Genomic DNA, 23,709 nt, shown 5'->3' with positions numbered 1-23,709 from the left:
GCGTAACAATGAAAATTTAAGCAATACCGTCTAATAATACTGCCTAAGGGAAGCATGTATAAAGTGAATAAAATTGGTCCTAGCACAGAACCTTGTGGAACTCCATAATTAACTTTAGTCTGTGAAGAAGATTCCCCATTTACATGAACAAATTGTAATCTATTAGACAAATATGATTCAAACCACCGCAGTGCAATGCCTTTAATACCTATGGCATGCTCTAATCTCTGTAATAAAATTTTATGGTCAACAGTATCAAAAGCAGCACTGAGGTCTAACAGAACAAGCACAGAGATGAGTCCACTGTCTGAGGCCATAAGAAGATCATTTGTAACCTTCATTAATGCTGTTTCTGTACTATGATGAATTCTAAAACCTGACTGAAACTCTTCAAATAGACCATTCCTCTGCAGATGATCAGTTAGCTGTTTTACAACTACCCTTTCAAGAATTTTTGAGAGAAAAGGAAGGTTGGAGATTGGCCTATAATTAGCTAAGATAGCTGGGTCAAGTGATGGCTTTTTAAGTAATGGTTTAATTACTGCCACCTTAAAAGTCTGTGGTACATAGCCAACTAACAAAGATAGATTGATCATATTTAAGATCGAAGCATTAAATAATGGTAGGGCTTCCTTGAGCAGCCTGGTAGGAATGGGGTCTAATAAACATGTTGATGGTTTGGATGAAGTAACTAATGAAAATAACTCAGACAGAACAATCAGAGAGAAAGAGTCTAACCAAATACCGGCATCACTGAAAGCAGCCAAAGATAACGATACGTCTTTGGGATGGTTATGAGTAATTTTTTCTCTAATAGTTAAAATTTTGTTAGCAAAGAAAGTCATGAAGTCATTACTAGTTAAAGTTAATGGAATACTCAGCTCAATAGAGCTCTGACTCTTTGTCAGCCTGGCTACAGTGCTGAAAAGAAACCTGGGGTTGTTCTTATTTTCTTCAATTAGTGATGAGTAGAAAGATGTCCTAGCTTTACGGAGGGCTTTTTTATAGAGCAACAGACTCTTTTTCCAGGCTAAGTGAAGATCATCTAAATTAGTGAGACGCCATTTCCTCTCCAACTTACGGGTTATCTGCTTTAAGCTACGAGTTTGTGAGTTATACCACGGAGTCAGACACTTCTGATTTAAAGCTCTCTTTTTCAGAGGAGCTACAGCATCCAAAGTTGTCTTCAATGAGGATGTAAAACTATTGATGAGATACTCTATCTCCCTTACAGAGTTTAGGTAGCTACTCTGCACTGTGTTGGTATATGGCATTAGAGAACATAAAGAAGGAATCATATCCTTAAACCTAGTTACAGCGCTTTCTGAAAGACTTCTAGTGTAATGAAACTTATTCCCCACTGCTGGGTAGTCCATCAGAGTAAATGTAAATGTTATTAAGAAATGATCAGACAGAAGGGAGTTTTCAGGGAATACTGTTAAGTCTTCTATTTCCATACCATAAGTCAGAACAAGATCTAAGATATGATTAAAGTGGTGGGTGGACTCATTTACTTTTTGAGCAAAGCCAATAGAGTCTAATAATAGATTAAATGCAGTGTTGAGGCTGTCATTCTCAGCATCTGTGTGGATGTTAAAATCGCCCACTATAATTATCTTATCTGAGCTAAGCACTAAGTCAGACAAAAGGTCTGAAAATTCACAGAGAAACTCACAGTAACGACCAGGTGGACGATAGATGATAACAAATAAAACTGGTTTTTGGGACTTCCAATTTGGATGGACAAGACTAAGAGACAAGCTTTCAAATGAATTAAAGCTCTGTCTGGGTTTTTGATTAATTAATAAGCTGGAATGGAAGATTGCTGCTAATCCTCCGCCCCGGCCCGTGCTACGAGCATTCTGACAGTTAGTGTGACTCGGGGGTGTTGACTCATTTAAACTAACATATTCATCCTGCTGTAACCAGGTTTCTGTTAGGCAGAATAAATCAATATGTTGATCAATTATTATATCATTTACCAACAGGGACTTAGAAGAGAGAGACCTAATGTTTAATAGACCACATTTAACTGTTTGTCTGTGGTGCAGTTGAAGGTGCTATATTATTTTTTCTTTTTGAATTTTTATGCTTAAATAGATTTTTGCTGGTTATTGGTAGTCTGGGAGCAGGCACCGTCTCTACGGGGATGGGGTAATGAGCTGCAGAGAGGTGTGTAAGACTACAACTCTGCTTCCTGGTCCCAACCCTAAAATACATTGGCAAATGGCATGAATAAACCATGTAATGTCATACAAGCCACCAGTCAAATGAGAAGGATCCACTCATCTGTTATATAATAGTTATTATGACTTAACTATTGCATGGATTATCTGTAAGAATTTGTGGGCATCCCATTCAGTTCTACATTGGCAGATTTAAAAGGTGCCTTTAAAAATATCATGTGCAGCATTCCACCAACAACCTCTGTGATGATTTACAAGAGGCTCTGCTACAGAAGCACTTTTTTAAATGATTAAATGCTAAGCTCTTGCCTAATGTGCATGTGTTGCTGTAGGCAGTTTTAAAAAATTCAAATTATCACCACGTCTCAATATACCTCTTATTCTTAAGCTGCTTTACTGCAGCATTTTTCATAATAACATGCAAAAAATCATACATAAATCTATTTATTGCTAAATCAAAGTCATCAAAATATCACTTTTTTATTTTAAAAACTTGTAGAATTGAATGGAATATTAAGATGACTTCAGCATAATATATACTGCTTAATTATTAAAAACGATGTAATTTCACACCATGCGTCATAAAGTACACTAACTTTTTTGTTTTCCTTTCTTACTGTTGAAATGTGCGTCATCAACACAGATACAGTCTTCTGCCATCAGTTACTGAGTTGGTGAAGTAGACCTGTTAACTCGTATACACATTCTTCTTGTGTTTTCTTTGCAGACAGAGCGAGATGTGAGTGTACGTCAGCGGGCCGTGGATCTGCTGTATGCCATGTGCGACCGCAGCAATGCCAAGCAGATTGTAGCAGAGATGCTGAGCTACCTCGAGACGGCCGATTATTCCATCAGAGAAGAAATAGTGGGGCATCCCTGATAGTTTGCACGCTACTTGGTTCAACTGTGTTCTGCTCTGGTGCTGAGCCAGTCACTTTTCTTACACAGGTGCTCAAGGTGGCCATTCTGGCAGAAAAATATGCTGTGGACTACACCTGGTATGTGGACACGATCCTTAACCTGATCCGCATAGCTGGAGATTATGTCAGTGAGGAGGTTTGGTATCGTGTCATCCAGATTGTCATAAACCAAGATGACGTCCAGGGCTATGCTGCCAAGACTGTCTTTGAGGTGGGTGTAAAACTCTGCTGTTGCACTGGCAGTGAGGTTATACTTTCACAATAACACCAGTTCCGGGTTAGCTGGATCCACAGTATTACTTTATTTTGCAATAGTACTGATCATGTACTGCACTCATTCTTGTACATCATGATAGCTGAAAACCATGTTTGTTGTTGTTTTATGTTTCCCCAAACCTCAATGCAATAGGTCATATATGGGACAAGTAATGAGTGATACAGCATAACCAGGTAATGCTGGGAGAGGAAGTCTTGTGCTTTGTACAGAATTGGGATAACTTTTGAGATTTTGCATTTGACATGACTTGAGTTTTCCATCTTAACTTGTCATCAATTAAAAACTACAAGAAACTTAGTTTCTGTTGCCATTTCAATTTCAACATCATTCAACAATAAATTTCAACTTAAGTTCCTGGGCTTATTTCCAAATATAATACACTTTGTTTTTCCAAGATGAAGCGATAATTTGTTTGAATCAAACCACTGTTTCAAATTTAGAAGTTCCCTCTCCATCATGTCCAAGAGCTGTCCCAAATGATCCCCACTACAAAACAGTCACATTCAGCAAACAAAATACGATGCACCGACTTGGAGACCAAACCTATATCATTAATATACAACAGAAACAACAATGGCCCAAGGACTGAACCCTGCGGCACCCCACATGTAATCCTCAAAAATTCAGAGTTGATACCACCAATATGGACACACTGATACCTGTTGCATAAATGGCTAACTATCCAATCAAGAGCCAAACCTCTAATAGCGTGCTTCTGTAATTTATCCCAAAGTAAAGTGTGATCTATAGTATCAAATGCTTTCTGCAACTCAAACAAAACTTCTACAGTGTATTGCTATTCTTAGTTGCGTTTGTAATGCAACAAAATCAATTAAAGCCAGTGAAGTAGTACAATATTCTTTTTTTCTAAAACCGTACTGCTGTTCACTGAGTATATGATGTTTAGTTATGAAATCGTTCGACCTCTTTACAAATATTTTCCAGAATTTTTGAAAATTGTGGGAACAATGAGATTGGCCTGTAGTTTGAAAAGACATGTTTGTCGCCAGGTTTGAACAGTGGTATCACTTTACTTATTTTAATCTTGGAAGGAAATTTCCTTGTCATTAATGACAAATTACAAATATAAGCTAAAGGTTTAATATTACAATCAATAATATTCTTTATCAAGAACATATCAAAGTTGTAACTGTACTGATTGCAATAGCATGCAAGTAGCATGCAGTAGCATGCAAGATATTGAAGTGAAACTGGTAAGAGAATTTTCCTTATTGACTATTGCTAGTGGTTAAAGTGTTGGGCTTGGGACCAGAGGATCCTTGGTTCAAATCCCAGCCTGACCGGAAAATCACTAAGGGCCCTTGGGCAAGGTCCTTAATCCCCTAGTTGCTCCCGCTGTGTAGTGGGTGCTTTACATGGCAGCACCCTGACATCGTTCGGTGTGTGTGTGTTTGTGTGAATGGAAAAGCGCAATATAAATGCAGTCCATTTGCTACACCAAACAGTTATTGCCAGCAATTTCAGGCATGCACTGAATCACTTTTGACAATGCGTGTGCACAGTATTCACTAAAAATGGACATGGACATGCATTTGAAACATGCCATTATGGAATTCCTCCCGGTGGAAGGTTGTACACCCGTGGACACACATCAGTGAATGAGTGTTGTCAGTGGCGAAACTTGTCGATGTCAGTACAGTAATGAGGTGGGCGAGGAGTTTGAAGGGTGAAAATCCAGCCAACATGAGTTTGCATAGTAGAGAAGCTTGAATCTTCGACTGGACTGGGTTGCTTGACGCGAGGACATTTCGCTTCAAATCGCAGAAGCTTCCTCAGCTAAAATTCTTGCTCTGGTAGTCTGACTTCTGTCTGACTCTTGTAGAGAAGAATAAAACAGAAGCCAACAAAAGCTGGAGTTTTAAACCTAACCAGACCCCTCCTACTGAGAGGCAGACTGCTATAGGCTAGTGACTAAACAATAGCTCTAATTAGCAACTATTGTGCTGTAGTTAGCACACCTAATGGCAGGACAGCTGTCCCTCTAATGATGGGATGGATGCCTTTCTGATGGCTCCCTTGATGACGTGAATGACTCATTACCATGAACAAAAGACTGAAACTCCTTTGACCTGAGTAGCCCATTGTAAACAGGGGATAAAGTGTGTCTCAGACCCCCTCCCCGGTTAAGGCTGGGTTTCAAACGTTTCACAAAGAATGCCTCCTTGACCCCTCTCTCAAACCATTTCTTCTCTCTGGCTAATATTTTAACTTCCTTGTCCTCAAACGTGTGGTTAGTGTCTTTAAGGTGGAGGTGAACTGCAGACTGAGGTCCACTGGCGCCCTCTCTGCGGTGCTGGTATAGCCTTTTGTGTAACGGCTGCTTAGTCTCACCTATGTAGTGTTCGTTACAGTTTTCCTGACATCTGATAGAATACACTACATTGCTCTGTTTGTAACTAGGGATCATGTCCTTAGGGTGAACTAATTTCTCTCTCAAGGTGTTAACCGGTTTAAAGTAAACTGGGATTTTGTGCTGTCTGAAGATCCTCTGTAGTTTTTCCCCTACTCCTGCTAAATAAGGGAGAGACACTCGTCTTCTTCTTGTCTCCATCTCCTGTCTATCTGGTCTCTTTGTTCTCTGGAACTTCTGCACTTTGTCCAGGGACCATCGTGGGTACCCACATACTGTGAGGGCTTTGCAGACACGTTGTTGTTCTTTAGCCCTTCCCTCTGCAGTTGTGGGCACCTGTAGGGCTCTGTGTTGAAGCGTCCTGATCACCCCAAGCTTGTGTTCAAGGGGGTGGTTTGAGCTGAAGAGCAGATATTGGTCAGTGTGAGTTGGTTTTCTGTAAACCCCTGTCTGGAGCTGCCTGTTCTCTAGTCGTAACAGTCCAACCTAAATGGTTGTTTCTGGCATCCTCACGTGTGAACTTGATATTGGCGTCCACCGAGTTGATGTGTTCTGTAAAGTCCTCAACTTCCTGTTGCTTGATTTTGACCCATGTGTCATCAACATGAGTTTGCGTGAATCTGCAGACCCGTTAAGGGCATCCCATAACAGCCACAGGTGCACAGCATCAAGTGTGGGTGTGATGGCAAAGTCCTTACAAAGTTTGAAACATGGCAATGCCGTCACCCCCAACCACTATATGGACACATAACAAAAAAAAGTGTGGATGCTTGAAATGGGGTCGTTCTCAAAAAGACCCATTTCAGTGTGTCAGTGCTCGTCCACACGTGGGTTGACAAACACAGGATGTGTTGCAGGCGCTCAGATTTTATGGGAAGGAAAAACTCCCTTTTAACAGGAAGAAACCACATCAGAAATTTGTCCAGCTCTTCATGCCTCCAGACGGTTTACAGCGTAGTGGATTTGTTTTTTGTGTGTGTGTGTGTGTGTGTTACAAGTATTAGCACTGTTAATTAGCTCCTTCAAATTATTGTGTGCCAGCAAAAAAAACCTCCATGTTTAGCTAAACGCCGCCCCCGGTGTGAGTATGCGCGGTGGTTGGGGTGTGCAATAGCACAATCCATATAGGACCAAAATTGCATGCTAAAAAAGAACTATTGTACCGTGAATGAAATACATCAATCAATCAATCAATTTTTTTATATAGCGCCAAATCACAACAAACAGTTGCCCCAAGGCGCTTTATATTGTAAGGCAAGGCCATACAATAATTATGTAAAACCCCAACGGTCAAAACGACCCCCTGTGAGCAAGCACTTGGCTACAGTGGGAAGGAAAAACTCCCTTTTAACAGGAAGAAACCTCCAGCAGAACCAGGCTCAGGGAGGGGCAGTCTTCTGCTGGGACTGGTTGGGGCTGAGGGAGAGAACCAGGAAAAAGACATGCTGTGGAGGGGAGCAGAGATCGATCACTAATGATTAAATGCAGAGTGGTGCATACAGAGCAAAAAGAGAAAGAAACACTCAGTGCATCATGGGAACCCCCCAGCAGTCTACGTCTATAGCAGCATAACTAAGGGATGGTTCAGAGTCACCCGATCCAGCACTAACTATAAGCTTTAGCAAAAAGGAAAGTTTTAAGCCTAATCTTAAAAGTAGAGAGGGTGTCTGTCTCCCTGATCTGAATTTGGAGCTGGTTCCACAGGAGAGGAGCCTGAAAGCTGAAGGCTCTGCCTCCCATTCTACTCTTAAAAACCCTAGGAACTACAAGTAAGCCTGCAGTCTGAGAGCGAAGTGCTCTATTGGGGTGATGTGGTACTATGAGGTCCCTAAGATAAGATGGGACCTGATTATTCAAAACCTTATAAGTAAGAAGAAGAATTTTAAATTCTATTCTAGAATTAACAGGAAGCCAATGAAGAGAGGCCAATATGGGTGAAATATGTTCTCTCCTTCTAGTCCCTGTCAGTACTCGAGCTGCAGCATTTTGAATTAACTGAAGGCTTTTCAGGGAACTTTTAGGACAACCTGATAATAATGAATTACAATAGTCTTTGTACTTTGTATTGTTTCTGTACTATGATGAATTCTAAAACCTGACTGAAACTCTTCAAATAGACCATTCCTCTGCAGATGATCAGTTAGCTGTTTTACAACTACCCTTTCAAGAATGTTTGAGAGAAAAGGAAGGTTGGAGATTGGCCTATAATTAGCTAAGATAGCTGGGTCAAGTGATGGCTTTTTAAGTAATGGTTTAATTACTGCCACCTTAAAAGCCTGTGGTACATAGCCAACTAATAAAGATAGATTGATCATATTTAAGATCGAAGCATTAATTAATGGTAGGGCTTCCTTGAGCAGCCTGGTAGGAATGGGGTCTAATAGACATGTTGATAGTTTGGAGGAAGTATCTAATGAAAATAACTCGGACAGAACAATCGGAGAGAAAGAGTCTAACCAAGTACCGGCATCACTGAAAGCAGCCAAAGAGAACGATATGTCTTTGGGATGGTTATGAGTAATTTTTTCTCTAATAGTTAAAATTTTATTAGCAAAGAAAGTCATGAAGTCATTACTAGTTAAAGGAATACTCGGCTCAATAGAGCTCTGACTCTTTGTCAGCCTGGCTACAGTGCTGAAAAGAAACCTGGGGTTGTTCTTATTTTCTTCAATTAGTGATGAATAGTAAGATGTCCTAGCTTTACAGAGGGCTTTTTTTATAGAGCAACAGACTCTTTTTCCAGGCTAAGTGAAGATCTTCTAAATTAGTGAGACGCCATTTCCTCTCCAACTTACGGGTTATCTGCTTTAAGCTGCGAGTTTGTGAGTTATACCACGGAGTCAGGCACTTCTGATTTAAGACTCTCTTTTTCAGAGGAGCTACAGCATCCAAAGTTGTCCTCAATGAGTATATAAAACTATTGACTAGATAATCTATCTCACTCACAGAGTTTAGGTAGCTACTCTGCACTGTGTTGGTATATGGCATTAGAGAACATAAAGAAGGAATCATATCCTTAAACGTAGTTACAGCGCTTTCTGAAAGACTTCTATTGTAGATATTCTGAGACAATATCTCCAGTGTCTTTCTCTTTCTTTCTTTCTCTTTTTATTTATATAGCGCCAAATCATGTTCGGCTTCTTCTTAACGTAATATACACTGAACGACAGAAAACCTCAGGTGAGGCTATTCTTTCCTTGGACGCTCATAAGTCTTTTGATCAGGTTGAGTGGCCTTATATATTTGAACTGCTCAGCAGATTTGGGTGTGGAGAAATATTCAGGTCTTGGGTAAAATTAATTTATGCTAGGCCAAAGTGTTCCGTTTTGACCAATTCGGATCAATCAGCAGCATTTTTACTGCAGCGCTCAGTTCAGCAGGGCTGCCCTCTCTCACCTGCACTTTTTGCTATTGCATTAGAACCCTTAGCCATCAAAATAAGAGGACATGCGGATATTGTCGGCCTGGAAGTAGGAGGGGTAGAGACACGTATCAGCTTATATGCTGACGATGTAATACTGTATCTTAAAAATTCAGAGAAATCTGTACCTATCCTGTTAAACCTGATTACATATTTTGGAAACCTATCTGGTTATGCGATCAACTGGATGAAAACTGAGTTTATTCCTCCCTCTAACAGTTATACCTCAGGTTTCCTCGAGAGTACACCCTTTAAAGTGGTGAAAGATTGTTTCACATATCTTGGTTTAACTATTCCCACGGATTCTCGGTTGCTGTTCAAGTTAAACTTTACAGAGTTTGTTTCAAAACTCAAACGAAATATAGAAAATTGGAAAATTTTACCTTTGTCTATGATTGGCCGGATAAATTCAATTAAAATGTGCTCTCTTCCTAGATTCCTTTATCTTTGTCAGAATTTGCCTATCTTTCTTATGTCTACCTTTTTTAAAGAGTTGGATGCTATAATTTTATCCTATGTTTGGAATTATAAAACTCACAGGATTTCTAAAATTCATCTGCAGGAGCCAAAGGTTGAGCGTGGGCTCGGTTTGCCATGCTTCAGACATTATTATTGGGCTGCTAATATAAGAGCCCTCATGTACTGGCAATGGGGAACTCCTGAAAATCTGATCAACAGTGCCCCTCTGTGGCTAAAAATGGAGGCAAACTCTGTTGTCAACTCTTCCTTACCTGCATTATTGTTTTCTAAACTAGAGAAGGCAGGAGATTTAAAGCGGTTGGGCTTTGTATTGAAGCATTCAGTCAGGATTCTTAATCAGCTTAGGAAGGCCCTGTGCTTGCCTGAGACTTCCGTTTTAACACCAGTTTGCTATAATCATTCGTTTCTACCTTCATGGTCTGATAAAGTTTTCATCTCCTGGCGAGAGAGAGGATTGATTTCTATTAAACACCTTTATGTAAATGGACATTTTGCATCTTTTGAATCACTGAGGGAGAAGTTTGGTCTGCCACATTCACATTTTTTTTCGCTATCTTGAGGTTAGACATTATGTTCAAAGTAAAATATCCAACTCTGAGGTTCTTAGAAAGGAACACATTTTTTTTTATATTTTACAAAATTCCCCAGATTCTAAGCATTTAGTGTCCAAATTTGTAAATGTTTTTGAAGAGTGTGAATTGATTTCTAGTAGTAAAATTAAAGACATTTGGTCAACAGAACTTGGCATCTGCATTTCTGACCAAGTATGGGAGAACAGCTTAGGTACAATAACGTCTTGTTCTGTTAATAGCAGACACCATTTAATTCAGTTTAAAGTGGTTCATCGTCTTCATTACTCAAAGGTTGGCTGCTTAAAATTTATCCCTCTGTTTCCCCATTCTGTGACAGGTGCAAAGTGTCTGAGAGTACACTTTTTGCATTTTGGTTTTGCCCTTCTCTGACAGAATTCCGGTCCAAGATATTTGATTGGTATGAAAAGGCGTATATGTGTTCCATTCCCCCCGATGCTGAACTGGCTATTCTTGGCTGCTCCGAGGCTCTTTGAGTCTTCCGAAAACCACACAACTGTCTCTCAACTTCAATCAATCAATCAACTTTTTTCTTATATAGCGCCAAATCACAACAAACAGTTGCCCCAAGGCGCTCCACATTGCAAGGCAAGGCCATACAATAATTATGAAAAACCCCAACGGTCAAAACGACCCCCTATGAGCAAGCACTTGGCCACAGTGGGAAGGAAAAACTCCCTTTTAACAGGAAGAAACCTCCAGCAGAACCAGGCTCAGGGAGGGGCAGTCTTCTGCTGAGACTGGTTGGGGCTGAGGGAAAGAACCAGGAAAAAGAGATCGATCACTAATGATTAAATGCAGAGTGATGCATACGGAGCAAAAAGAGAAAGAAACAGTGCATCATGGGAACCCCCCCACAGTCTACGTCTAAAGCAACATAACCAAGGGATGGTCCAGGGTCACCCGATCCAGCCCTAACTATAAGCCTTAGCGAAAAGGAAAGTTTTAAGCCTAATCTTAAAAGTAGAGAGGGTATCTGTCTCCCTGATCTGAATTGGGAGCTGGTTCCACAGGAGAGGAGCCTGAAAGCTGAAGGCTCTGCCTCCCATTCTACTCTTACAAACCCTAGGAACTACAAGTAAGCCCGCAGTCTGAGAGCGAAGCGCTCTAATGGGGTAATATGGTACTACGAGGTCCCTAAGATAAGATGGGACCTGATTATTCAAAACCTTATAAGTAAGAAGAAGAATTTTAAATTCTATTCTAGCATTAACAGGAAGCCAATGAAGGGAGGCCAACACGGGTGAGATATGCTCTCTCCTGCTAGTCCCCGTCAGTACTCTAGCTGCAGCATTCTGAACCAACTGAAGGCTTTTTAGGGAACTTTTAGGACAACCTGATAATAATGAATTACAATAGTCCAGCCTAGAGGAAATAAATGCATGAATTAGTTTTTCAGCATCACTCTGAGACAAGACCTTTCTGATTTTAGAGATATTGCGTAAATGCAAAAAGGCAGTCCTACATATTTGTTTAATATGCGCTTTGAATGACATATCCTGATCAAAAATAACTCCAAGATTTCTCACAGTATTACTAGAGATCAGGGAAATGCCATCCAGAGTAACGATCTGGTTAGACACCATGCTTCTAAGATTTGTGGGGCCAAGTACAATAACTTCAGTTTTATCCGAGTTTAAAAGCAGGAAATTAGAGGTCATCCATGTCTTTATGTCTGTAAGACAATCCTGCAGTTTAGCTAATTGGTGTGTATCCTCTGGCTTCATGGATAGATAAAGCTGGGTATCATCTGCGTAACAATGAAAATTTAAGCAAACTTAGGCATGATAGTCGCTAAACGGCTCATACTCATCATCAAGTCCTCCATCTTTCAAAAGTTGGATCACTGACATGATATCTGTTATACAGATGGAGGACCTGAGATTTTCCAGAACGGATTCTTCCACGTTTGCTGCCATCTGGGACCCTTTCCTCTCCCCCCTGGGTTCGATATGACTATTTAATGATTTTTATGTGGGATACCGTACTATCAATCAATCAATCAATTTTTTTATATAGCGCCAAATCACAACAAACAGTTGCCCCAAGGCGCTTTATATTGTAAGGCAAGGCCATACAATAATTATGTAAAACCCCAACGGTCAAAACGACCCCCTGTGAGCAAGCACTTGGCTACAGTGGGAAGGAAAAACTCCCTTTTAACAGGAAGAAACCTCCAGCAGAACCAGGCTCAGGGAGGGGCAGTCTTCTGCTGGGACTGGTTGGGGCTGAGGGAGAGAACCAGGAAAAAGACATGCTGTGGAGGGGAGCAGAGATCGATCACTAATGATTAAATGCAGAGTGGTGCATACAGAGCAAAAAGAGAAAGAAACAGTGCATCATGGGAACCCCCCAGCAGTCTACGTCTATAGCAGCATAACTAAGGGATGGTTCAGGGTCACCCGATCCAGCCCTAACTATAAGCTTTAGCAAAAAGGAAAGTTTTAAGCCTAATCTTAAAAGTAGAGTGCCATTAGTACTAATGGCACCGTATGTCATATGCAGCAACCTTGATGATGCATCTTGTTCTTTTTGTTTTTGTTTTATTCAGGGCATTGACGTATCTATTTCCTTTTTTTTTTTTTTTTTTTTTTTTTTTTTTTAAACTATTTTGTTTTTTTTTCCCCCTGGGCCAGGGGTTTTGTGACTTTTTTTTTTTTTGCTATTTAATTTAATAACTGAATAAAAACAATTTAACAGAGAAAAACTTACTCATAACCATCCCAAAGACATATCGTTCTCTTTGGCTGCTTTCTGTGATGCCGGTATTTGGTTAGACTCTTTCTCTCCGATTGTTCTGTCTGAGTTATTTTCATTAGTTACTTCCTCCAAACCATCAACATGTCTATTAGACCCCATTCCTACCAGGCTGCTCAAGGAAGCCCTACCATTATTTAATGCTTCGATCTTAAATATGATCAATCTATCTTTGTTAGTTGGCTATGTACCACAGGCTTTTAAGGTGACAGTAATTAAACCATTACTTAAAAAGCCATCACTTGACCCAGCTATCTTAGCTAATTATAGGCCAATCTCCAACCTTCCTTTTCTCTCAAAAATTTTTGAAAGGGTAGTTGTAAAACAGCTAACTGATCATCTGCAGAGGAATGGTCTATTTGAAGAGTTTCAGTCAGGTTTTAGAATTCATCATAGTACAGAAACAGCATTAGTGAAGGTTACAAATGATCTTCTTATGGCCTCAGACAGTGGACTCATCTCTGTGCTTGTTCTGTTAGACCTCAGTGCTGCTTTTGATACTGTTGACCATAAAATTTTATTACAGAGATTAGAGCATGCCATAGGTATTAAAGGCACTGCGCTGGTTTGAATCATATTTATCTAATAGATTACAATTTGTTCATGTAAATGGGGAGTCTTCTTCACAGACTAAGGTTAATTATGGAGTTCCACAAGGTTCTGTGCTAGGACCAATTTTATTCACTTTATACATGCTTCCCTTAGGCAGTATTATTAGACGGCATTGCTTAAATTTTCATTGTTACGCAGATGATACCCAGCTTTATCTATCCATGAAGCCAGAGGACACACACCAATTAGCTAAACTGCAGGATTGTCTTTCAGACATAAAGACATGGATGACCTCTAATTTCCTGCTTTTAAATTCAGATAAAACTGAAGTTATTGTACTTGGTCCCACAAATCTTAGAAACATGGTGTCTAACCAGATCCTTACTCTGGATGGCATTACCCTGACCTCTAGTAATACTGTGAGAAATCTTGGAGTCATTTTTGATCAGGATATGTCCTTCAATGCACATATTAAGCAAATATGTAGGACTGCTTTTTTGCATTTGCTCAATATCTCTAAAATTAGAAAGGTCTTGTCTCAGAGTGATGCTGAAAAACTAATTCATGCATTTATTTCCTCTAGGCTGGACTATTGTAATTCATTATTATCAGGTTGTCCTAAAAGTTCCCTGAAAAGCCTTCAGTTAATTCAAAATGCTGCAGCTAGAGTACTGACAGGGACTAGAAGGAGAGAGCATATCTCACCCATATTGGCCTCTCTTCATTGGCTTCCTGTTAATTCAAGAATATAATTTAAAATTCTTCTTCTTACTTATAAGGTTTTGAATAATCAGGTCCCATCTTATCTTAGGGACCTCGTAGTACCATATCACCCCAATAGAGCGCTTCGCTCTGACTGCAGGCTTACTTGTAGTTCCTAGGGTTTGTAAGAGTAGAATGGGAGGCAGAGCCTTCAGCTTTCAGGCTCCTCTCCTGTGAAACCAGCTCCCAATTCGGATCAGGGAGACAGACACCCTCTCTATTTTTAAGATTAGGCTTAAAACTTTCCTTTTTGCTAAAGCTTATAGTTAGGGCTGGATCAGGTGACCCTGAATCGTCCCTTAGTTATGCTGCTATAGACTTAGACTGCTGGGGGGTTCCCATGATGCACTGAGTGTTTCTTTCTCTTTTTGCTCTGTATGCACCACTCTGCATTTAATCATTAGTGATTGATCTCTGCTCCCCTCCACAGCATGTCTTTTTCCTGGTTCTCTCCCTCAGCCCCAACCAGTCCCAGCAGAAGACTGCCCCTCCCTGAGCCTGGTTCTGCTGGAGGTTTCTTCCTGTTAAAAGGGAGTTTTTCCTTCCCACTGTCACCAAGTGCTTGCTCACAGGGGGTCGTTTTGACCGTTGGGGTTTTTCTGTAATTATTGTATGGCTTTGCCTTACAATATAAAGCACCTTGGGGCAACTGTTTGTTGTGATTTGGCGCTATATAAATAAAATTGATTTGATTTGATGGGAGAAATGCACGTTCCACTTACGATGGGAACTCTTATTGGCTGAATTACTTCAGCTTCACTAAGACAAGTGTACTGTTGCTGTTATTTTGGTGCTGACATGAGAAGAGTTTTTTTTTTTTTTAAATGAGAACACTGTGCTGAGTTCATTTACAAAACCAACTTGTACAGTAAATAAAGATGAGACTGACTGTTTGCTGTTGCACCTTTTGTAGGCCTTACAGGCCCCTGCCTGCCATGAGAACTTGGTGAAGGTTGGTGGTTACATTCTCGGTGAATTTGGCAACTTGATTGCTGGTGACTCTCGCTCCAGGTACAATACGACGACACAGTTTACATAGTTTTATCCATTATGCTGAAAAATATTCTTTCATTGAATTTGTCTCATTTCAGTGTTTATTCCTCTTTCTTTTTTCTTTTTTTTAAGGTTGTTGATGGGTTTTTTTTTCTCCTCCTCCTTTTCTCAATATTTCCCACTAGAAGCATTGATGTGATTTGGAGATACAGTAAAGTACACACATTAATTAGACACAGTGTATATTTACAGGAAACCATATGGGCTGGGGGAGGGGGATGTTTGAATACATTTCTGTCTCCTCAATTGTAGATGTGATGTTGACCAGGACATGAGGTATACTCAAAACTGGGAACTTGTAAATATAAATTCTGCTCAGAATGGACTGACTGGGTGTTGAAAAATGTTTCATTTAAAGCCCTGATCTGAAGAGTGATACAGGATTTGTTAGAAATAGGTTATTATTGAAGTTCTGTTTTGTTTTTTGCTTTTTTCTGACTATTTGCTTTTGTACTGTTTATATCATTTGTAATGCTCAGTCCTACTCTTCAGATTTTCTCTGAATGCACGTTTCAGTCATTTTCCTGACTGAGTGTTGCCATGGCGATAAAGATTCTAACACCTTTCTTGCTTTCTGTAAAATGATCAGTACAAATAATCAAACAGCGCACTTCTGAACACAGATTACAAACAGTAAGTGACACATTAGTGTGTCACTTATTCAGTGGGATTGAACACATTTGTTTTATGCTTGTGTGTAATGGAAAGCTGTGGCCAACCTTCAGTGTCCTTAGTTTGTATAAGCAAAGGCCATGAAAGTTTCCTCAAAAAAAGGAAAAAAAAATCCAAAATCCAGTCCATGGAACAAGAGTGACCCCTGTTGGACGAATTGGGGAAGGGCATGTGACCAACTCGTGTAATTTAAATTAGAACCATGTTTTAAAAGAAAAATTGCAATGTATTGTAACAAAAACAAAAGAAAACATGTGACCATTTAACCTCATGCGTGAAAGCAATATACCTGATATGTTATACTCTGTTCATTGTGGAAAGTTTACCTCATGTGCTTTCTTTCATATATAATTGTGTTGTGCGTGCATTTTCATGGAAAACTATTTACATGAGTTATCCTACAGGACTTGTTTGGTTTCAGAGCGGAAATTTAGGAACAGACGTTGATTTATATATATATAAAACCAGACAAAGAAACTCAGAAAAACTACAGTACCCAGAATTTTTGGCGGTGGAGCTTTTGAACCTTTGAAAAAGCCTGCGCCCTTGGAAATCGCGCTCTTGCCTTTCTGCTCTTGGCTCTTCTGCATCTTTCTTTTTCATGAGTCTGAAGACGCTGCATAGCTGTCAGATTTACGACTCTGTTTGAAACCACGTGCTGCTTAAAACTCAATTGTTTTTTCGACAGATAACTTAAAGATACGCGCATTTAACTTCCTTTTTCAATTTTTCAAATTAAAACCTTTTTCTTCAACACCAAATTCCTTTTGTGAACATTTTTCTGCTAAAGTTAGCTATTTTTGTATTGAGTTTTGATTTGACCTGGCCGCCAAAATTACGACGACGAAAGACGAATTTTTGATTTTTGGATAGAGAATAAAGACGCTCAAACTCTTAATCTGACTGCCCAGTCTACGGAGCACTGCAGAGATAAAAACATCCAGGTCAGCTAAGCCGCACAGAGAGTGAACCGCTGTCGTAAGTCACAGCACTTACAGCAGAAAGCGCCCCTGGTAACCCACGAAACCGGGTGCGGGTGACCGGCAGAGTTCCTTTGCCAAGGTATCGGAGACAACTGTGCAGACGGACGGGTCCTCAACTGAAAACCAGTCGGCTTCTAGCATCGGACCTCACGGAGAACAGCAGCCCTCCCTTCAAAGTAAGACCGGGCTATGATGTCAGATAAACAGAGTGGCTTTATTTAACTCTATCCAACATCATTAATCTTCTCTCAAGTTACTAAATACCAAAGTAAATTCCCTGCTAATTAGGACGAATTTAACTCCTAAAACTCCCGCTGCGAAACCATATTCTCTGAATGTCATATAATCATTGCTCATTGAATTTCATCATCATTAAATTGCTCACTATGATATGTCCTGTGATTTAACTCCTGCCAGAGTTAAATAAATATCTTAAATGTGTGAAGTTGTCTGTGATTTTTGTATGGTTTTACAGAGGTTGTCGGATCTGACCTGTGGAGCTTACTCCTGAAATTGAGACTGAGTAATTAAATTGAGACTAATCAATTAATAAATGTTTAAATTAAAGTACCTATGCTTAAAAATAGGTGGTGCCCTTTTCCAAGGTAAAATTATCCTCAAGTGATCATTTCAAATATCCTAAAACACATTATATTCTTCCTATTTCTGCTACAGATTAATTTGTGCGAGCCCGTGTGAAGCGCATTTATTAGGTCTAAACCTCTGTGAATCATATAAAAAAAAACAGTCAATTAAGTTGGAAGCGTATAGAGCAACTTAATCTTTCATTCTCCTGAACTCTGTGTCTGTGTGTATAAGAGAGAGAGAAAAAAGAAAGAGGGACGAAAAGTGCTGTATTGTTTTCACATGAGAAATTCATGTTTAATGTGAGGCCTCGGTGACAGTTAAACTCTGCGAGTCTCCGACCTTAAACTGTTCACCCGGATACATATTGCAAACTTGCGAGATTCCAATTATTGTAATCGCTGTATTCGTGACTCCAAGGGACTAGTTAAATTAGCTACTCAACCAGTCACAAACCTTGTGAGTCAATCAGCACATTGTGCTCTGATTATCCAGCCACGATTTGCGTGAGCTGAGATTCTGATGTTACACTCCGCCTGTATTCCAAAGGATTGCCAGTGGTTGCTTCCCTGACCAGGAGACGTCTTGATCAAAAACCTGTTTGAGACAAAAGGGAGGGGGACCCCCGTGTCCACCATCTTGTGAAAATACCTTTTTAAGAATTTATTGTTGTGTAGTGGAAAGGTTTGCATAGGAGGCGTTGCCTGCTTCAAACCCCTCTGTGTGCAGATGATGTCATAACACTATCCACAGCTTGACGCGCCGCCGTCAACCTGCGCTACGTCACACGCTCAACGGAAACAGTTGCCATCTTAGTACGCCCGCTCCGACCTGCTTAGCTTTCACAAGCTGTGTTGAAAATTTTTACGATTTTTACGATTTCATTATGCATTTCTTGATGAACCAAGCTGCTTCTGACGGTCACTAACTGCATGAAACCTGCATGTTAATCAATCTGTGTAATTTCATTCAATCAACCTCAGCTGTCGGTGCTACGCGTGACAATACGGGCCTGCTAACACGCGCTAGCTTCTCCAGCCGTGCTGACGGCCCCTTAACCCAGATTGAACACTAATCAGCCATCGGAAAGCCAGAGGCAATAGTGTGCTAACAGGCTGTTAGCTGCTTTCAACCGCTGAGGCTCTGACCATTGAATTAACCCAGGTGCTAAAGCGCCTAACCGGTTAGCCTAGCTTCCACTAACAACCAAATAGCCTGCTACAGTAACCAGATAGTCTGCCGACTGCTGGCAGCTAGCCTGTATTGCATGCAAATAATTTCCAGCGACTTTCAACTGTTCTCCACCATTTAAAACAATAACTACCATTAACTGAAACATTTATCAAGTTTTATCAATCAATCAATCAATCAATTTTTTTATATAGCGCCAAATCACAACAAACAGTTGCCCCAAGGCGCTCCATATTGTAAGGCAAGGCCATACAATAATTATGTAAAACCCCAACGGTCAAAACGACCCCCTGTGAGCAAGCACTTGGCTACAGTGGGAAGGAAAAACTCCCTTTTAACAGGAAGAAACCTCCAGCAGAACCAGGCTCAGGGAGGGGCAGTCTTCTGCTGGGACTGGTTGGGGCTGAGGGAGAGAACCAGGAAAAAGACATGCTGTGGAGGGGAGCAGAGATCGATCACTAATGATTAAATGCAGAGTGGTGCATACAGAGCAAAAAGAGAAAGAAACAGTGCATCATGGGAACCCCCCAGCAGTCTACGTCTATAGCAGCATAACTAAGGGATGGTTCAGGGTCACCTGATCCAGCCCTAACTATAAGCTTTAGCAAAAAGGAAAGTTTTAAGCCTAATCTTAAAAGTAGAGAGGGTGTCTGTCTCCCTGATCTGAATTGGGAGCTGGTTCCACAGGAGAGGAGCCTGAAAGCTGAAGGCTCTGCCTCCCATTCTACTCTACAAACCCTAGGAACTACAAGTAAGCCTGCAGTCTGAGAGCGAAGCGCTCTATTGGGGTGATATGGTACTACGAGGTCCCTAAGATAAGATGGGACCTGATTATTCAAACCTTATAAGTAAGAAGAAGAATTTTAAATTCTATTCTAGAATTAACAGGAAGCCAATGAAGAGAGGCCAATATGGGTGAGATATGCTCTCTCCTTCTAGTCCCCGTCAGTACTCTAGCTGCAGCATTTTGAATTAACTGAAGGCTTTTTAGGGAACTTTTAGGACAACCTGATAATAATGAATTACAATAGTCCAGCCTAGAGGAAATAAATGCATGAATTAGTTTTTCAGCATCACTCTGAGACAAGACCTTTCTGATTTTAGAGATATTGCGTAAATGCAAAAAGCAGTCCTACATATTTGTTTAATATGCGCTTTGAATGACATATCCTGATCAAAAATGACTCCAAGATTTCTCACAGTATTACTAGAGGTCAGGGTAATGCCATCCAGAGTAAGGATCTGGTTAGACACCATGTTTCTAAGATTTGTGGGGCCAAGTACAATAACTTCAGTTTTATCTGAGTTTAAAAGCAGGAAATTAGAGGTCATCCATGTCTTTATGTCTGTAAGACAATCCTGCAGTTTAGCTAATTGGTGTGTGTCCTCTGGCTTCATGGATAGATAAAGCTGGGTATCATCTGCGTAACAATGAAAATTTAAGCAATACCGTCTAATAATACTGCCTAAGGGAAGCATATATAAAGTGAATAAAATTGGTCCTAGCACAGAACCTTGTGGAACTCCATAATTAACTTTAGTCTGTGAAGAAGATTCCCCATTTACATGAACAAATTGTAATCTATTAGACAAATATGATTCAAACCACCGCAGCGCAGTGCCTTTAATACCTATGGCATGCTCTAATCTCTGTAATAAAATTTATGGTCAACAGTATCAAAAGCAGCACTGAGGTCTAACAGAACAAGCACAGAGATGAGTCCACTGTCCGAGGCCATAAGAAGATCATTTGTAACCTTCACTAATGCTGTTTCTGTACTATGATGAATTCTAAAACCTGACTGAAACTCTTCAAATAGACCATTCCTCTGCAGATGATCAGCTAGCTGTTTTACAACTACCCTTTCAAGAATTTTTGAGAGAAAAGGAAGGTTGGAGATTGGCCTATAATTAGCTAAGATAGCTGGGTCAAGTGATGGCTTTTAAGTAATGGTTTAATTACTGCCACCTTAAAAGCCTGTGGTACATAGCCAACTAACAAAGATAGATTGATCATATTTAAGATCGAAGCATTAAATAATGGTAGGGCTTCCTTGAGCAGCCTGGTAGGAATGGGGTCTAATAAACATGTTGATGGTTTGGATGAAGTAACTAATGAAAATAACTCAGACAGAACAATCGGAGAGAAAGAGTCTAACCAAATACCGGCATCACTGAAAGCAGCCAAAGATAACGATACGTCTTTGGGATGGTTATGAGTAATTTTTTCTCTAATAGTTAAAATTTTGTTAGCAAAGAAAGTCATGAAGTCATTACTAGTTAAGTTAATGGAATACTCAGCTCAATAGAGCTCTGACTCTTTGTCAGCCTGGCTACAGTGCTGAAAAGAAACCTGGGGTTGTTCTTATTTTCTTCAATTAGTGATGAGTAGAAAGATGTCCTAGCTTTACGGAGGGCTTTTTTATAGAGCAACAGACTCTTTTTCCAGGCTAAGTGAAGATCTTCTAAATTAGTGAGACGCCATTTCCTCTCCAACTTACGGGTTTATCTGCTTTAAGCTACGAGTTTGTGAGTTATACCACGGAGTCAGACACTTCTGATTTAAAGCTCTCTTTTTCAGAGGAGCTACAGCATCCAAAGTTGTCTTCAATGAGGATGTAAAACTATTGACGAGATACTCTATCTCCCTTACAGAGTTTAGGTAGCTACTCTGCACTGTGTTGTTATATGGCATTAGAGAACATAAAGAAGGAATCATATCCTTAAACCTAGTTACAGCGCTTTCTGAAAGACTTCTAGTGTAATGAAACTTATTCCCTACTGCTGGGTAGTCCATCAGAGTAAATGTAAATGTTATTAAGAAATGATCAGACAGAAGGGAGTTTTCAGGGAATACTGTTAAGTCTTCTATTTCCATACCATAAGTCAGAACAAGATCTAAGATATGATTAAAGTGGTGGGTGGACTCATTTACTTTTTGAGCAAAGCCATAGAGTCTAATAATAGATTAAATGCAGTGTTGAGGCTGTCATTCTCAGCATCTGTGTGGATGTTAAAATCGCCCACTATAATTATCTTATCTGAGCTAAGCACTAAGTCAGACAAAAGGTCTGAAAATTCACAGAGAAACTCACAGTAACGACCAGGTGGACGATAGATAATAACAAATAAAACTGGTTTTTGGGACTTCCAATTTGGATGGACAAGACTAAGAGACAAGCTTTCAAATGAATTAAAGCTCTGTCTGGGTTTTTGATTAATTAATAAGCTGGAATGGAAGATTGCTGCTAATCCTCCGCCCCGGCCCGTGCTACGAGCATTCTGACAGTTAGTGTGACTCGGGGGTGTTGACTCATTTAAACTAACATATTCATCCTGCTGTAACCAGGTTTCTGTTAGGCAGAATAAATCAATATGTTGATCAATTATTATATCATTTACCAACAGGGACTTAGAAGAGAGAGACCTAATGTTTAATAGACCACATTTAACTGTTTTAGTCTGTGGTGCAGTTGAAGGTGCTATATTATTTTTTCTTTTTGAATTTTTATGCTTAAATAGATTTTTGCTGGTTATTGGTAGTCTGGGAGCAGGCACCGTCTCTACGGGGATTGGGTAATGAGGGGATGGCAGGGGGAGAGAAGCTGCAGAGAGGTCTTTGATGCAGAGATTATGCATTATCTTGCATAATCATTTATTTTAACTTTTAAATCTCTTCTCCAATTCTAATTGCAAATACTACCCTTTTATTCTACTGTTTTGATACTAATCAAGTGTACACACTTATATTTAATCTTGTAGTTTTCACAACTAGTTAATGAACTTTATAGTTTCAGTCCGACTTAATTAGGATTAATCAGGAAATCATTTAATAATAAAGAAAACAATATATTTTTTTAATACCTCTCCTACCTCATCAGGGTCAGACTGGGAACAAATTTCGGCCCTGGCTTTTTTCCTCTGGACCAGCCCACTATTGGCCCGACGAATCCACCCCCAAACACGCACACCCACCCGTCCATACCGAACCCCCAATGAACAAATACTGTACACCTAAACACCATGAACACACACCTAAACACACAATTTCACTGTCTTTTCACCTTGATCATAGTACAAAACGGAAGCAAAAGCACACAAGCGGAAAAAAGCTTTTGTGTGTCCAAAGTGTGTGTGTGTGTGTGTGTGTGTGTGTGTGTGTGGTGTGTGTGTGGGTGTGTGTGTGTGTGTGTGTGTGTGTGTGTGTGTGTGTGGTGTGTGTGTGTGTGTGTGAGAGAGAGAGAGAGAGAGAGAGAAAGAGTTCTATAATGATTATGCTATATAAGGCTAACAAGAAGCTAACCACTGCTAGGATTCACACAGCAGCAAATTAAGGAGCTGAAATCCGTAGCTTTTGCATTTAAAGACTAACAAAAGCACAGTTAATTAAGATAAAAGAAACGATTCCAACCTTGTAGTCAGTACAGGGGCGGATCTAGAGATAAATTCATGGGGTGGCAAGCAGGGACAGGCACTATTGTGGGGTGGCAATGTAATGTTTATGTATTATGCTGTTATAGGTCAGGAATCTGGATTATAGCGTCACGAGTCCAAGTTTCATATAGCCTAGAGCAGCAGCCCACAAGCCTTTTGCGCCAAGGACCAATTTTCATGTAACGTTAAAACATCTTTGCAGACCAATATAGAAAAAAACTAGAAACAATGTGTAAAAAATGCGTGAGTGGAATGGTAATTTCAAGAGCTCCAATGGGCGTCATAGATCTGTAAATTGTGTTTTCATGATCACAAAATGAACATTGCTGTAGTAGTGCAGCAGATAACCAAAACAATTGTTCAGTTTGTGATAAAAGCATGAAATGTGGAACACATATTCTAAATTAACTAATGTTTATTTTCAGATATGGAGACATCCTGGAGGTGACCTAATGAGCTACAGGGGTCAATAAAG

General features: G+C 40.0%; 1 protein-coding gene across 1 annotated transcript in view; it reads left to right on the top strand.

Moving 5' to 3' along the window:
• The window catches only part of LOC117505792 (AP-2 complex subunit alpha-2-like), a 153,877-nt gene that overhangs the window by 83,852 nt on the left and 46,316 nt on the right, over nucleotides 1-23,709 (top strand). The window contains 3 exon segments of the mRNA XM_034165328.1: nucleotides 2,914-3,051; nucleotides 3,135-3,317; nucleotides 15,230-15,327. Of these exon segments, the coding sequence (XP_034021219.1) occupies nucleotides 2,914-3,051; nucleotides 3,135-3,317; nucleotides 15,230-15,327 (419 nt within the window).

Source organism: Thalassophryne amazonica, unplaced genomic scaffold (assembly GCF_902500255.1).
Source record: "Thalassophryne amazonica unplaced genomic scaffold, fThaAma1.1, whole genome shotgun sequence".
Lineage (NCBI taxonomy): Eukaryota > Metazoa > Chordata > Actinopteri > Batrachoidiformes > Batrachoididae > Thalassophryne > Thalassophryne amazonica.
This window is presented reverse-complemented; position numbering and strand designations above follow the sequence as displayed.